The following is a 14,194-nucleotide window of genomic DNA, read 5'->3' as shown; positions in this document are numbered from 1 at the left end:
CTTGTTGAGGAATATATATTGGATATTTTTGTCAGCATGCACTTGTTCAATTTAAGAATCATTTGTGCAAGGTTCAATTTGATATGTATGAAAATGCTATCCAACCTCCAACCTGAAGGCTTTACTAACTTCCAGAAGTGCTGCTGATAGAGCTCCTCGAGAAAGGATAGCATAGTTCAATTCAGTGGTCTAGGAAGTTTTTTTCTTTTTATAGCTTTGTTCATGGCTTTTCCAGCTAAGTTTACAGAAACAAAAAATTTTTCTTCAATGATTATGAAATCAGTGAAGGAACTCACCTGCTCAATAAAGTAGCAAAAAAAAAAAAAAACCTACAATTTTAAAAATGGAACCATGTTTTAAGTCCAAATTCTTAGGACAACTGAAAAGTTAAAAGCAAGTTCATCAAACTAACATGCCAATATAGACATCTAGGGTGACTGACCTGCGGGTTGCTCCTATGCATTCAACTGTGTCAATCAGTCTGTTCAGAGCAGACTAAGATTCAGCAACAATGACTAGCAATTTACAGTATAACCTATCTATTACCTTGGTAGGTCAACATTTTAATTATTCAATAAAAATGTGGTGAAGTATATTAGTGCTTTAAAATGAGTGTCTCCCTAACCTTAAGTTAGGCCCTGTACATTTTAACTTATCCTGTGTCTTTATCAGTAACTGTTGAATGTCTTATTGCTGACCATGTTAAAAAGAAAATTAAGTTCTATTAAGCAAGTGAAAAAGAAACAATAGGCTAATACATGTACATACATTAGTGACTTACTGAATTGTAATATTAATTAGCTTTTTTTTTTTTTAGCAGTGAGCCGGCATAATCGTCAGCATGCCAGGTAAAAAGCTTTGCAGTATTTTGTCTACATTACAAGTTCAAACTCCACTGAGGTTGACTTTGCTTTTCATCCTTTTGGGGTCAATAGAATAACAGTGGAGCACTGGGGTCAATGTAATCAGCTTACTTGCTCCTTGAAAATTGCTGGCCTTGTGCTAAAATTTGAAACCGCTATTTGTCTTTTAGAAAAAAATGTTTCAATAACAAATCCAACCTAGGACAAGGTATCCAAGGATAGGGACCTCCTGATGAACAAAACTTGTCAATGAAAAAAAATAAGTCTGAAAAATGTTAAAGTATCCAAGAATACTATTAAAATTTTTAAAATCAATGCTATTAACAAAGCAGTAGCAAACTGTACAAAATGAAAGTTTTAAGTGTTTAGTAAAGATATTTGTGTACATATTTCTAAGCAAGTGTTAAATAAAAAAATTATAGATTAGCAACATAAAAATATTTTTCAGCAGGAGCCCTTATGATTACTAACACTCAAACAGAATTTATTCACCAAAAATTCAAAGTGGAATAATTTAGTTTGCTGTGAGTAAGATAATTTGACATTGGAAATAAAACCTTCCAAACTTATTCCATAGAAATTTTATGAATTTTATTGTATTTTTTATGCAGGGCATCACATTTTCTTGGATCCTATTGTTTCATTTACATTCATTAACTTTTGATGATGTCATTGATAAGTTATACAGAAAAAAAAAGTCAATTTTGTTAAGCTTTTATGAAATCCTCTGTAGACAGTGTACAAATTTAGATACTGAGGTTTGTCCAGATCACTTCAATAACTTAAAATTAACAATCAGTTTAAGAAAAAAATATCTATCCTATTTCAATAAAGAAAAAAAAAAATCAGCCAAAGCAGGTAAACAAATAGCCTAGATCAAGAGAGCAAAGGGCATTTGACTAACAACAAAATAAGCAAAGAAACAAATCAAGCTAGCAATTGTAGTATACTGATGAATGATTTCAAAGCCAAGAAATTATATCAATTTTGAAAGTTGTATTCTTTTACAGTTAGTAAAAGTGACTGTATCCAAGATCAGAATAGCAATTATATTTGTGTTGTTTAAGACTAGGTTGTTAGGTATCTTTTGGAGGGCAGGTTTTCAGGATAAGTGAAGGATAGTATCATCACAAGAATGTATGTCGTAAGCGACAGCAAAGGTAAATTGTAAATCATAGTTGAAATATGAAACAAAGTGCAGATTAAAGAGAACCTTGTCATTACAATCAAACAGTTTAATAGGAAACTTCCAGTCCAAGAGCAGGAAAACCAATTGTAGTTAAATATCATTTGCATGAAGCCAGTTTTCACAAGATAATTGTGTGGGTGAAGCAATTTTCCTTTTCCCAAGAAGTTTTAGGACATATTAATGGACATTAGCTTGTTCAAACAGTGTAAATAGAAACAAAAAGATGTGATGTTAATGGACCAATTTTCCCTATAATTCAGATTAACGGCATTTGATAAAAAAGAAAAAGGGGAACTCAAAAGAACCGTTTTAACTCAGTATTTACCAACGGAATTTGTTATGTCATTTTATTGAATAATGAATCTTGTTTAACTGGATAATTCAAGGTGATCTGCTTTCAATGACAATGGATCTAGGCTAACCTCTTTTGGTTGCTCTGTAGCCTTGTATGCAAGTCAAAATAGTGCTTACAATTGTTTTAAATTTAAAGAAATCAAATTCCATCATGTTAGACAAAATTATTTCAGTTACATTAACTTATATACTGTCCTATAAAAGCCAGTATATAGTCTAATATAAACTAAACAAAAACTATTGTATTAGCACAGTACATCAAGATAACAAATTGATAAACGTTGACATGAGATTGAAATATCACTTTACAGATAGGAATAAAATGTTTAACATCAAAAGCCTGTCATGCTGTTTTCAGTTACACATTAGTCATACCACAAAAAATGAATTTATGAACTAGTTAATATAGTCTATAAGACAATTATCAACCTCATAAAGCCAACATGTGATCTAATTACTAGACCAGCTCTTGTAGCAATCAGATAATTTCAAAGTATTGGCTTTAAAGTAACAGTCGTATTTCCAATCCTAAATGTTATAAAGACAAGGGGGTGCCGAAAAGTTCCTGCCTTTAAAGGTATCACAAAGGGCCTAGTTGGAAGCCTAACCTTCCAAGTTCTTTTACAGGGATCAGAAAAACTTTGTTGCAATAAGTATGAATCAAAAGCAAATACATTTAACCCTTTAGTGTTCACATTATTCTGCCAAAATTTATTTTTTTTATCCAAATTATTTTGAACTAATCATTCATTAATCTTGTAGCTATAAGATTTTGATGAGGAAGCTGTTCATTTTTAAAACGATATTGTAGGGTTGGTGTGAGAGACCAGATATGGCTGGTTTGAACATAAAACAGGCAGAATACTTTTGGCCTGATTTGGCCGGTTTAAATGCTAAAGGGTTAAAATAACTGATCTTGTATTTTCTTTTACCCAAAGTCAGGAACTTTTCAGCACCCTCTTGTACAAGCTCTCCAAGTGAAATGAGCTTGGCTAAAAGTTTAGCCACACACTCACAGACATATAATTATGTTCAGAAAGTTGAACTGAAAATATATGTCAACATGAGTGGTTATGTTCTGTAATCAACAGCTGTTGAAAATCACAAATGTTCCTTTGAAGCATTATACCTCAACATTGCAATCTATTAATTATATCCACCCATCCACTCTAGAAACTTAATAGAACCAAACTTTCCTAAGAACAGTAAAGTTCTGCAAGTAAAACTTTATTGAAAATCTAAAAAAAAATTCCCATTTAATCTTACATAAAATTAAATAGTTTAGGACATTACTTCAAGAATAAAGATACAGAATCCATAATGACTAGCACTAAACCAACCATTGAGCCCTTATGGCAACTAAATATCTGATAGAGGTAGCCTAAATATACCTTCAATTTCTATTTATTTAATACAGAGAAATCTGTGTAGAAATATTTGCTATGAAATTGTATCAATGAGCTCTGTAAGTTTCTTGAAAACAACTTGACTAACATTCATAGAAACAACAAAGTGCCCAAGTTGAGCTAACATTCTTTTTGGAATGATATATCTCGAAGTACACAGAGAGTTATAATAGCATGTAAACAACATTGGGTTGAAATGTGGACATGACTGGAGAATTGGGGTTGAGTTCCATGAGCAGCCTACAACTTTCTATCAAGTGTTTTTCAACCCAATATTTATAGGATACTTATAGCTTTACGTGTATGCTTTCATCATCATCGTTTAGCGTCCGCTTTCCATGCTGGCATGGGTTGGACGGTTCAACTGGGGTCTGGGAAGCCAGAAGGCTGCACCAGGCCCAGTCTGATCTGGCAATGTTTCTATGGCTGGATGCCCTTCCTAACGCCAACCACTCCATGAGTGTAGTGGGTGCTTTTTACGAGCCACCGGCACAGGTGCCAGATGAGGCCACGATCTGATGGTGATCTTCACATTCTACTGAAAGTTTATAAAATTCTTGACACATTAAGAACTTTAGCAGATGAGTACATGAAGGATGCACACAAAACTTCCTGCTATATTATGTCAGACTAAATATTTGGGAATGCCTGTCATATAGAATGTATGTACTCTGATTTTACATTTCATTTCCTGTTATATTTAAAATCTCAGCTGACTATCACTAAAACAATAGCAAACATTACTTTAACAGCAACCATTATTTCCTAAATGTGACAATGATCATAAAAGTGGTTGCATTAGGATTGTAATAAAAGTTTCATAAATGGATACTTAAAATCCAACTCTTATTTTGACTAATGCTAATAGGGAGTGAACTCAATAAAAATGAATTAGTAATACTTCTAACCAGTGTGCAGCTGTTTCAAAATAAAAGCATCCTGTCCAGTCTAGACAAGTTAATGGATTTTTTTTTTTTTTTAAATTCAAAATACACTTAAGTTTCTTAATGGCAAATGCTAGTGCTTTCCACATTTCTCCAAGCTGGTATCTGACTGGTTTAAAAACTGAAGCAGTTTCTAGGAGACAATTGGAAGAGGTTAAAAGATAAACCACTGAGTTTCAAAGACAAGGTTTAAAAAAATTTTTTTTTTTTTATTCAAGCACATGGATGGAATTCCCCACATGGTTTCAGGTTGTTTCACTGCATGGTACTTTGAGCCAACTAAAGCCTTGTTAGTGGATTTAGTAGATGGAAACAATGTGTGGGTACCCTACCACAGCTTGACAACCGGTGTTGGTGTGTTTACGTCCCCATAACTTAGCAGAATAAATGCCAGGCTTAAAATAAAATAAAATACGGGTGTTGATTCCTTCAACTAAAATTCAAGACGCTGTCCTAACATGGCCAGTCTATGACTAAAACAAAAAAATAGGGAAGTTCAGTAAATTCCATAGTAGTTAAATGAAGGTAACATTTTGAACCTTGCTTTTTGTTGAGCAGTAATCTATTTGTGCCTATGTGATGGATAAAGCCTGAAACAGTTATATTTTCCACATACATTCAATTCATCGAAATCTATAGCCTAATTGATAAAGAGCATTACCAGTTAAGGATCTTAGCAATAAGCAAAGCAAACAATATTGTATCGCTTCCTTTCGTACTCAATAAAAGTACATTTTAAAACAGTTTGCAACGAGTTAGTGCGCATCCTACATCATTGAACATGCCATAAAAGGAAACGTTATGCTTAATATATTTTTAAATCTAAAAATCGATCCATATTTTGCACACTCATTAAGTAAATATCAGGAGCTGAAATTCAAATTGATACGATGATTAAAATTGGCAATTGTTCAGGACGTTATTCAAACGAAGTCACAACCACTCCACTTGAATCAAACCGATAAACATACCAAGACTGATTTATTTTTTTTTTACCTACAAAATAAAAAGCCTAACTACATCCTCCAGTCACAAACTAAAAAAAAAAATCATAAGCCTTTTGAAGGCAACTACAATATAGTTAAAAGTACCCAGTTTTTGCAATGTAGAAATTCGTCAGCACTCAATAGTCCGACCTACATTAAGTTGGCTGCTCACGTATATGGAACAGTACGCACATACACAAATTACAATTGGAAACAAAAAAACTTCACCTGGTAGGCAAGTTTTCATTTACTAGATCTACAAAACCCCACTGACTAGCCATGTCCCAAGTCTCTCCTACCTACCTCACAATAGTCTGCTTCTCTAAACTTACTCCACCCGAGCCAACTCTTATTTTTTTTAAATTACTACTACTGTGTCATCACCAGACTAGTGTTAAACACTTAACTCCTGTTACAACTTTGCTGTGAAGCTGTCCTCATAACCACTGCACTAGGAGGAAACCTCTTTGCAATCGTTCAACTAGCTGAAAATAGTCATATCTCCCTCAACATATACCCTGTACTGAGTAAGGAAAGGGACATTAAGTAATTGTAATCCTAATCGCATAAAAATTCTGGATGGTTAGTTATTGCTAGATTGCTGTTAATCCATTATAGCCTGCTCGATCAGAACCGATACAATCATAGCCAATTATGATTCTTGCAACGAAAATAACGCTTTTTTTTTCAGTAATAGCAGGATTAATTGTCATGTCAATCATTAAGAAAAACGTATTTTGGTTATAAAGTAAGGATTATGCGTACATGCGAGCCTCAAAACTGACTAGATTGTTTATACGTTTTCTTACCAGAAAAGAAAAAAAAAAAAAAAAAAAAAAGAGGTCAGTCGATAACGAAATTAATTAGTTTTCTACAATTAAGTTATGAATACCTCACGAAGTCCATTTAATTCTGATGCTAAGTTTACTAAGCAAAGCCAACGTAATCGATCATTTAAATCGTTTTATACATCATAACTGAAAAAAACCCCCCAAAAATCAACTATCCGACATAAACAGCTGGTCAAATTTGCTAATTTAAATACGCGCGAAGGAAGCGTTTCAGTAGCGCCAAAATAGATATTCACACGAAAAAGAAAACGATCATAACAATAGAAATAGAAAAGAACAGCTAGTTTAAGGCTATCGAAAGCACAGGTTACTCTCGCGGAAATTGAGATTGCATTTAAATCTTAAATTTTTCAACCATCGCTGACACACTTGAAAACTAAAATATAAACAAATGTTCTTTCTCATACAACAGCCTAATTATGTATGTGTGTAATATATATATATACATACATATATACACACACACACACACACACACACACATACACGCGCGTGAGTATGTGCCACTTTCGTAGCAGTAAAAAGAAATGGGAATCGAGTCTATTCATTATATGAATAACATTAAAAGATGAAAAGGTAAAAATAAAATCAACGCTCAATGCCTGTCAAGTTAGTAGTGACCTTAATATTAACATAAACCACTGAGTGGAAAAGAAAGAAACAGATAGGATAAGTTAAATTATCCAAAACCTATCCTCAACTCGAAATATTTCAATCTCAAATAGTAGTTCAAAGGAAAGTGCAGAACATGTAAACGACTTCTGCAAATAAAACCTGGTTTCGTTTATTAAGGATTTATTTCTCTTCTTTTGAGGGTGTATAGTTGATAGAAATCGAACCAAGTACTACAGACAATCATTTCAACGACCACAAGAGAAGGAAAACAAAGGGGAAAAAAAAAAAAAACCGAAACATACCATAGACACTCCTTGGTCATCTTATGTTTTTGTATTAATTTAAACCTCACTTTCGGGAAATTAATACGATTTGTTTCCTCCCAGTGAAGAATAAAATGGTATTTTACTTTTTTTTTTTTTAAGGTTTTTAAATAAACTTGACTTTATACCGGACGCCAAGAGGAACTTAATTTAAAATTCATCTACAAACCTGTTAACTACTAATAATCGAATTGTTGCTGTACTTAATGGCGATCGAACAAGCAAACGATTTAGAAGACGAAAAATTAGAAAAAAAATTTAAGCAGTTGAAATAGGATTGTACATAAAGAAAACACCCAATTTGTAATTTAGCAACATTTGCTAAATTGAGGAACACATTTCAAAATTAATTGCAGAAGGAGTTCGTGTGATTGTAAAACAGTTTTTGGAAAACCTGAATATTGGTGGAAGATGACAAGAGCTGCAATGCAATTTAGTAGTGACATCGACAATAAAAAATTGTTTTAGTACAGTTGTGATATGAAACTTGAATAAAATATTTAAAATATGAACTGCGTCATTATTTTTTGAAAATATTAAGTCGACAAACTACTTAGTCATGCTTTTGTTTTCTCCCTCCCCAGTATTTAATAATGCATAATTGAAAACAGGTAAATTCAAATCAGAAATGTATGTAAGCTGCAGGGTGGTTGTTTAGCTAATTAAAAATTCATTTTGCACGAACTGTATGACAAGAACATCTGGAAATAGCAGTTAGTGCTGTCATATAAACCCAGGTAAAGACCGATATATTAATATTAGTCATTCATACACGGAATTGTGTGGAATCCATCCTTCTACATCTAAGAAAGAAAAAAAAACCTAATTGATGTCATAGTGGGAGAAAACACTCGACAAATGCTATACATAATATTAAATGACACCTATTTATTAATTTTCTTAAAAACAAAAAAGGGGGCGTGCTACATGACAAAAGACGTTTGACCAGATTAATGTGAGGTTGATTTTGTATTAAGTAGGTTCAGTTTTGAATAGAAAACGCCATCCACCAAGGCGTCCCAAAATGAAAAGCTATCAGATACTGATACTTAATTAACAAAATTAATAAAGTACAATATTTCTTTTATCTCTTGTACAAACTGAAATGTGTGGTTTTAAACCAAAAGAAAGAGAAATAAATGCAGCATCGTGCTGCTAGATGGAGACCTATTTAACTAACAAATGGTTAAAGTAAGCTACCAGTTTTATAAAATAAAAAGTTCAATACCCACAAAATGTCAGTCACCGAGCAAAATTCCTGTGTGAAATGGTGCACTAATAAGTAAGATTTGAACTCACCATAGGCAATATATAATCTTCGTACACCACTTTTAGCTTCAACTTTCGCCAAAAGGTCAGTCACTGCATTCTTTTCATGCAGTGCTTTTTCGAATTTGGCTAAATAGCTGCTTGCCGCCGGCTGAGCGTTAATAGCGACCATCTTGTGTGTGTAGCAGTTGTTATGTCCAGCTGCGAAATAGCTACAGTTGATAGTAAGGCCGACAAGATGAAATTGTGGACTAGTTCAACAAGTAGCGCAGTCTATTTCAGCTTCGTAGGAGTGCAAGGCAATTTGCGGCACTCCAAGCATATATTGGACTCGTCCAAAAGAGTTTGTAGCGTTGTTGCATACGTCGGTGGCGATTTATCATGTGACTGATGATCATGTGACTATCATCACCATCTTCGTCATCGTCGTTATGGATGTAGTTGATTATTCACCATTACGCGGTGACGCCTCATCTCACTTCAAAACCCTCTTCTACCCAACTGCGCGCATATATTTTCTTAGCTTAGAAAATTTTTATTTGCTATTATAGCGATTGCCTTTTTGATCACTTGTTATATTGATTAGACTTGCATAGTCTGTTATTGTGAGGTTTTTCCCAAGCATTCGCTAAGTGTATGTGTAGATCTGGTAATTTTTTTTAAAAGATACCTTGATTATTGATATTCCTATTTTTAAAAACAATCCTGACATGTAAAACCAAACTGAAATTATATATACGTTCAGTTTGATTTTATATCTAGCTTTCTTTGCGCTCTCAAAAAGACAGTAATTTTATTCATACTAACTGTCTGTCCTCCAGCTGCACAAAATAGCTGATAAAGAAGCTATGATAAGTATTTCGTTCAATAGCACACAATTGCAACAATGCATTATGTATGCTCTTAGTAGTCAACGATGATGTAAACTTATGCTACTAATTCAGTAATATTCAAGTCGTATTCTTTTGGCTTGCCGACATATTGGTTATTGATCAATAAAAGCTGTTGCAATGGATGAAGCCTTAATTAGGTTGTCCAGACACGGTTGTCAATTATCGTCTAATTTTAAAATAGATTCTTTAAGATTTTGACAAATATGTTTTTTTCTATGATCTAATCAAATCCCATTTTTCATGTGAAATTTCGGGAATAAGAATTCATCTATCTATGTTTACGAATTAATGTATTATTATCCACTTATTGGCGATTGAGATTATATTGAGCATGTGATGAGCTGTTGCAAAGTTTCTTAATTTATAAGCCGATATAAGGTGCCTTAACTTTACGGTGTGGGACAGGAACATATACCTTTTGTTAGAGAACATTGCATTTTTTAATTTATATCTAAATGTCTTTACATGGTGACAACAGTGTTAGCTAATGTTTATGAGGGTGAAGCTGTGTCTTTGTATTACTTACTGCAATGTTATGGATAACTGCTGAGCATTAAAGAAATAAAATTAATGATTCTATATCAGCTAACAAATAGAAGCTAAATATTCAATGAGTTGTGTTCTGAACAGGGTTTGGCATCAAAAGCAAGCATCTATATCTACAAAAGAAATTGATGCTTGATATAATTCTGCATAGGTTGACTATTGTATCAACCAAACAAAGCTTACCAAAGCTTTAGATTTCATTTGTGTATTCATGAGTCTAAACAGTTCATGGCAGCTCTGAAAGAACTCATAAAACATTAGCTTCTACTTTGACAAAGCTATCATAATACACAACCACATCATTTTGTAATCATCTACATAAAAGAGGTGAAGGTGATGCTAGCAATCCATGGTGGGGATGCTGGCAAGGGGTAGTGTCAGAGCTATACCGTCGGGAACTTCGGTTCCTGGTAGGGCCACCCAAGGCAGATTGGTCTGACACCGAGTGGTATTAGGGCCACAACCCGGCAGATGGGGCTCAGGTGAAAATCCTCTGAGTGTCTGCCTCGGCAACTGGCGGCTCCTCGGTCGTTCTGTCCCTGCGTCTGCGGCAAACAGGTTGTCTCCACATGCAGGATTGTTGGGGATTGCTTGTGAAATCCACTTATTCCCACGAAACTTCTTCCATGAGTAGAAGAAGCTGACTCAACCCACCCAGGGCGAATGTCGCCACAAGTAAGTATGTAGTAAGTACTTGAGCTGTCCATCCATGTTTCTGTTATGACATTGAAATTCAGATTACCCTCAAAGGTAATAAGAAGTAAGCAAACTGAAATTTGAAGACTTCTTGGAGTTTCATTATGCCAAAGGCTAAATAGGTTTCTAGTCTAGGCCAAAACAAGCTCCAAATATAAGAAGCTGATCACTTTGTACGTGTATGTTAGAGGTGTGTCCTTGCAGCTAAAATCAGAAATGTCAAAGCATGACTATCTGCATCAATAATATACTTGGATTAAGAATATTAATGAGAATATGAATTTAATAACTAAATGGATAAATTCCAATTGGATTAGGTGGCTAAACCAGAGATTGGTAGCTAACAAATGAGGATTTAACTGAGTCATTCACTTATCAAAACTTTATTTGATACCAGAAAACTTTTCAATGTAGAATGGATAATTTGTCATACCTACCTTAGGATCTCTCCCTGCAGATTTTCTGTAGAGGTTTATTCCCTTAGCCTTTTTTAAATGCCCAGATTATTCCACAAGAGGATTATAGTGGGCATAATTTGTGCAGAGCCAGTCCCACTCTCATCCTCCAAACTTATATTGGTCTGATGCAATAAGTGCCATGGGTGCAACAGTTATCAGGATGCAGGTTTTGTATAGAGTTACTTTCTCTTAGATGAGCAGCTAAAGAGCTGAAGGCCTCATCTGCTCTGGATCTGTTGGGTGTATGTGTGAGTGATCTGAAAATGATTCTGACATGCTAATTAACCCATAGTTGGGACCCTGACAGGTGATTCTACTCTGGATCAGTGTAGACAATTGTGACTAAGAATTGGCTCCACACTCCTCAAAACCCTGGAACCCTTGAATCAGGGCCCCACAACCAGATGCAGCTTAAAGTCATACCCAGAGCATCTAGCTCACCAACTTATAAAACAACATATTGTTCCTGTTGTTGTTTGTCATTCAGCATGATTGTTGAAAATTTCTCACTAATGTCAGGAGTTCTGTTCATACATGCCCTTTAATTTCCATTACATTTCTGTGTAAGCTGTAACCAATACTATGTTATTTGAAAAATATGCAAGTGATTTTAATAAGTTAGGATGCCTATCTGGAAAAAGTCACTATTTATGGTTAAAGACTGGGACCTGGAGAGCCAAGCTGGATATCAATGATTGTTAGGGATATAAGATTGCCCTGAATAATTTGGGATCTATAATCAATCAAAAACTCATAACCTTAGAAGGTTATAGATGCACAGCTTTACACACAGTGTCCTCCCTCCGTCTCATCCAGTTAGCAGTCAACCTAATGTTTTCTACTATATTCTCTGGTCATTTTTCAATGTTGCTCAATCATCCTTTTTGTGATATTCCTATACCAGGGGTTTCTCTATGCATAACTGGTCCTTCTGTTCTAGTTTTGCAAGAATCCATGCACGTATTTCTGCATCTTTTTTTGCTGTCAAACCTTGCACAAAAATGAGGCATTTAAACATGTCTAGAGATAATTCCTTCAGTTTAAATTTTTCGCACATTTTATTTATGATTCTGGCATAACTGACGTAATCTTTGTCCTCTTCTTTTACTAATTTCAAATACTCCCAGCAAGTGTTAAACAGAGAATTCTTATCACTGAACATTTTGGATAGCAATTCAATTGTTTCCTTGAAACAAATTTCCCTTGTTTTTTTTTTGTTTTTTTTTAGGCAAGATGAACTTCATCATTTGTTATGTATGCACGTGGACAAGTGTTATCAGTGCATCAGGCAAAAATGCCTCACAGAATATGAGTATCAGGTTGTATGGCATTATACCAAAGGCGGACTTAACTATAATTATAGGTTAATGAAATAAGTACTAGACTTTATAATGGACCTGATATAATTGTTTCTAATTTAAGCACAAGACCAGCAACTCTGAGGGGAGAGATTAGTCACAGTATTATACTAGTCAGGTGACTAATATTTTATTGCATCAACATCAAGAGGATGAAAAGCAAAGCTGACCAAAGCAGGATTTGAAATCAGAATATGACTGGAAGAAATACTTCAAGGTATTTTATTTGATGATAAGGCTGAGTAACTGAATTTTTTAAATAACTTCTTTCCATTTACTAAGTTGAATGGTATCTGGCAGTGTCACTTTGTTATGCCAAAGCAAATGCATCCAAAGTGTTGAGCAACTATGAATATCTAATATATTCAAAGATATTGATTTTGTTCATGCAGTGTAGTCATTCCATGATGCTACAGTCATTATTTTATTATAATTCAATTGCTTCATTTAATTATTAATTGAACAATTATTACATTTGTTTGTACGCATATTTTTACACTTGTTAAATTCTAAGTCAAGCCTGCTTAAGTAGGCCTATGATCAAGGACATTCCAACCATAACTATCTCATCTTTATAATGATATGTTGAACTATATTATTCAATGTGTTCTCCTTTTGAAGTTTGTAGTGTGTGATTTCAAGAAAATTTTACTGTTTCTGCTGGTAGGCTGAGCTACTGAATTGAGGCAACCTTGCTGATTAGTAAAAGTGCATGCAATATTAGAGTAACAGTTTATTATACACACTCCTGTTGTTGTCTAGAAGTTGTTTTGTTGTTGTGGGGAAGATTATAATATGGGAAAATACTACTATCATGCCAAGTAACCATCACTCTAAAGACTACCAAAGTGAGAAGTTCATTTTGGAGACTTCTAGCAGCTACTTTTTCTCATCTCTCTTCTATCTTGCTTGTTATGTTGGTGGGTATAGTTGTGTAATAAATAGCAACCAAATTTGTAAACCAGGATTTGAAACCAAATCCACATTTTCCTACAAGTACTATGCCTAGTGTTCTCGTCTGTTGCATTTGTGATTTTATGAGAGTTAATCATGATCTTTGACCTTCTTGAATCATTCAGAGGAAAAATACTTTGTCAAGCTTGACCTATTTTGGTTAGGAACAATATAATAAGTAACATCAAATTAATTCTTCCTCTTTGGTTGACAGGCCTCTAATCAAAGAGAATCTATCTATCTTCCATCTTTCTTTGTCCAGTACCAATAGAAAAAGCACCTCTATGCATGAGACAACATTGTTTATACTTTCTATTTGACTAAACTCTATTACCCTTTCTCTCATTTGCAGTCACTTACAGATGAAGCTAGCTCCCATACACAATGGACCATAAAACAACAAATAAGCTGTGGACACAAACATCTTGAAGAAGATATCTTCTACATTGTAATGACCATAATAACCATATAAATAAAATGACAATCTCA

At 34.1% G+C, this 14,194-nt stretch overlaps 1 protein-coding gene and 1 long non-coding RNA gene across 3 annotated transcripts in view; one reads left to right on the top strand and one right to left on the bottom strand.

Moving 5' to 3' along the window:
- LOC115213373 (receptor expression-enhancing protein 5) overlaps positions 1-9,145 on the bottom strand; it is a 23,494-nt gene extending 14,349 nt beyond the window's left edge. The window contains exon 1 of the mRNA XM_036504022.1: positions 8,831-9,145. Within this exon, the coding sequence (XP_036359915.1) occupies positions 8,831-8,972 (142 nt within the window). The 5' untranslated portion in view covers positions 8,973-9,145. The remainder of the gene's footprint in view (positions 1-8,830) is intronic.
- On the top strand, positions 5,516-14,194 carry LOC118763960. Of its 2 annotated transcripts, none has more exons than XR_004999731.1 (3): positions 5,516-5,973; positions 12,816-12,968; positions 14,058-14,194. It is a non-coding gene; the product is annotated as an uncharacterized LOC118763960 (long non-coding RNA). The 2 variants fall into 2 exon arrangements; XR_004999732.1 differs by lacking the exon at positions 5,516-5,973 and adding an exon at positions 9,231-10,914.

Source organism: Octopus sinensis, linkage group LG6 (genome assembly GCF_006345805.1).
Source record: "Octopus sinensis linkage group LG6, ASM634580v1, whole genome shotgun sequence".
NCBI classification, from domain to species: Eukaryota; Metazoa; Mollusca; class Cephalopoda; order Octopoda; family Octopodidae; genus Octopus; species Octopus sinensis.
This window is presented reverse-complemented; position numbering and strand designations above follow the sequence as displayed.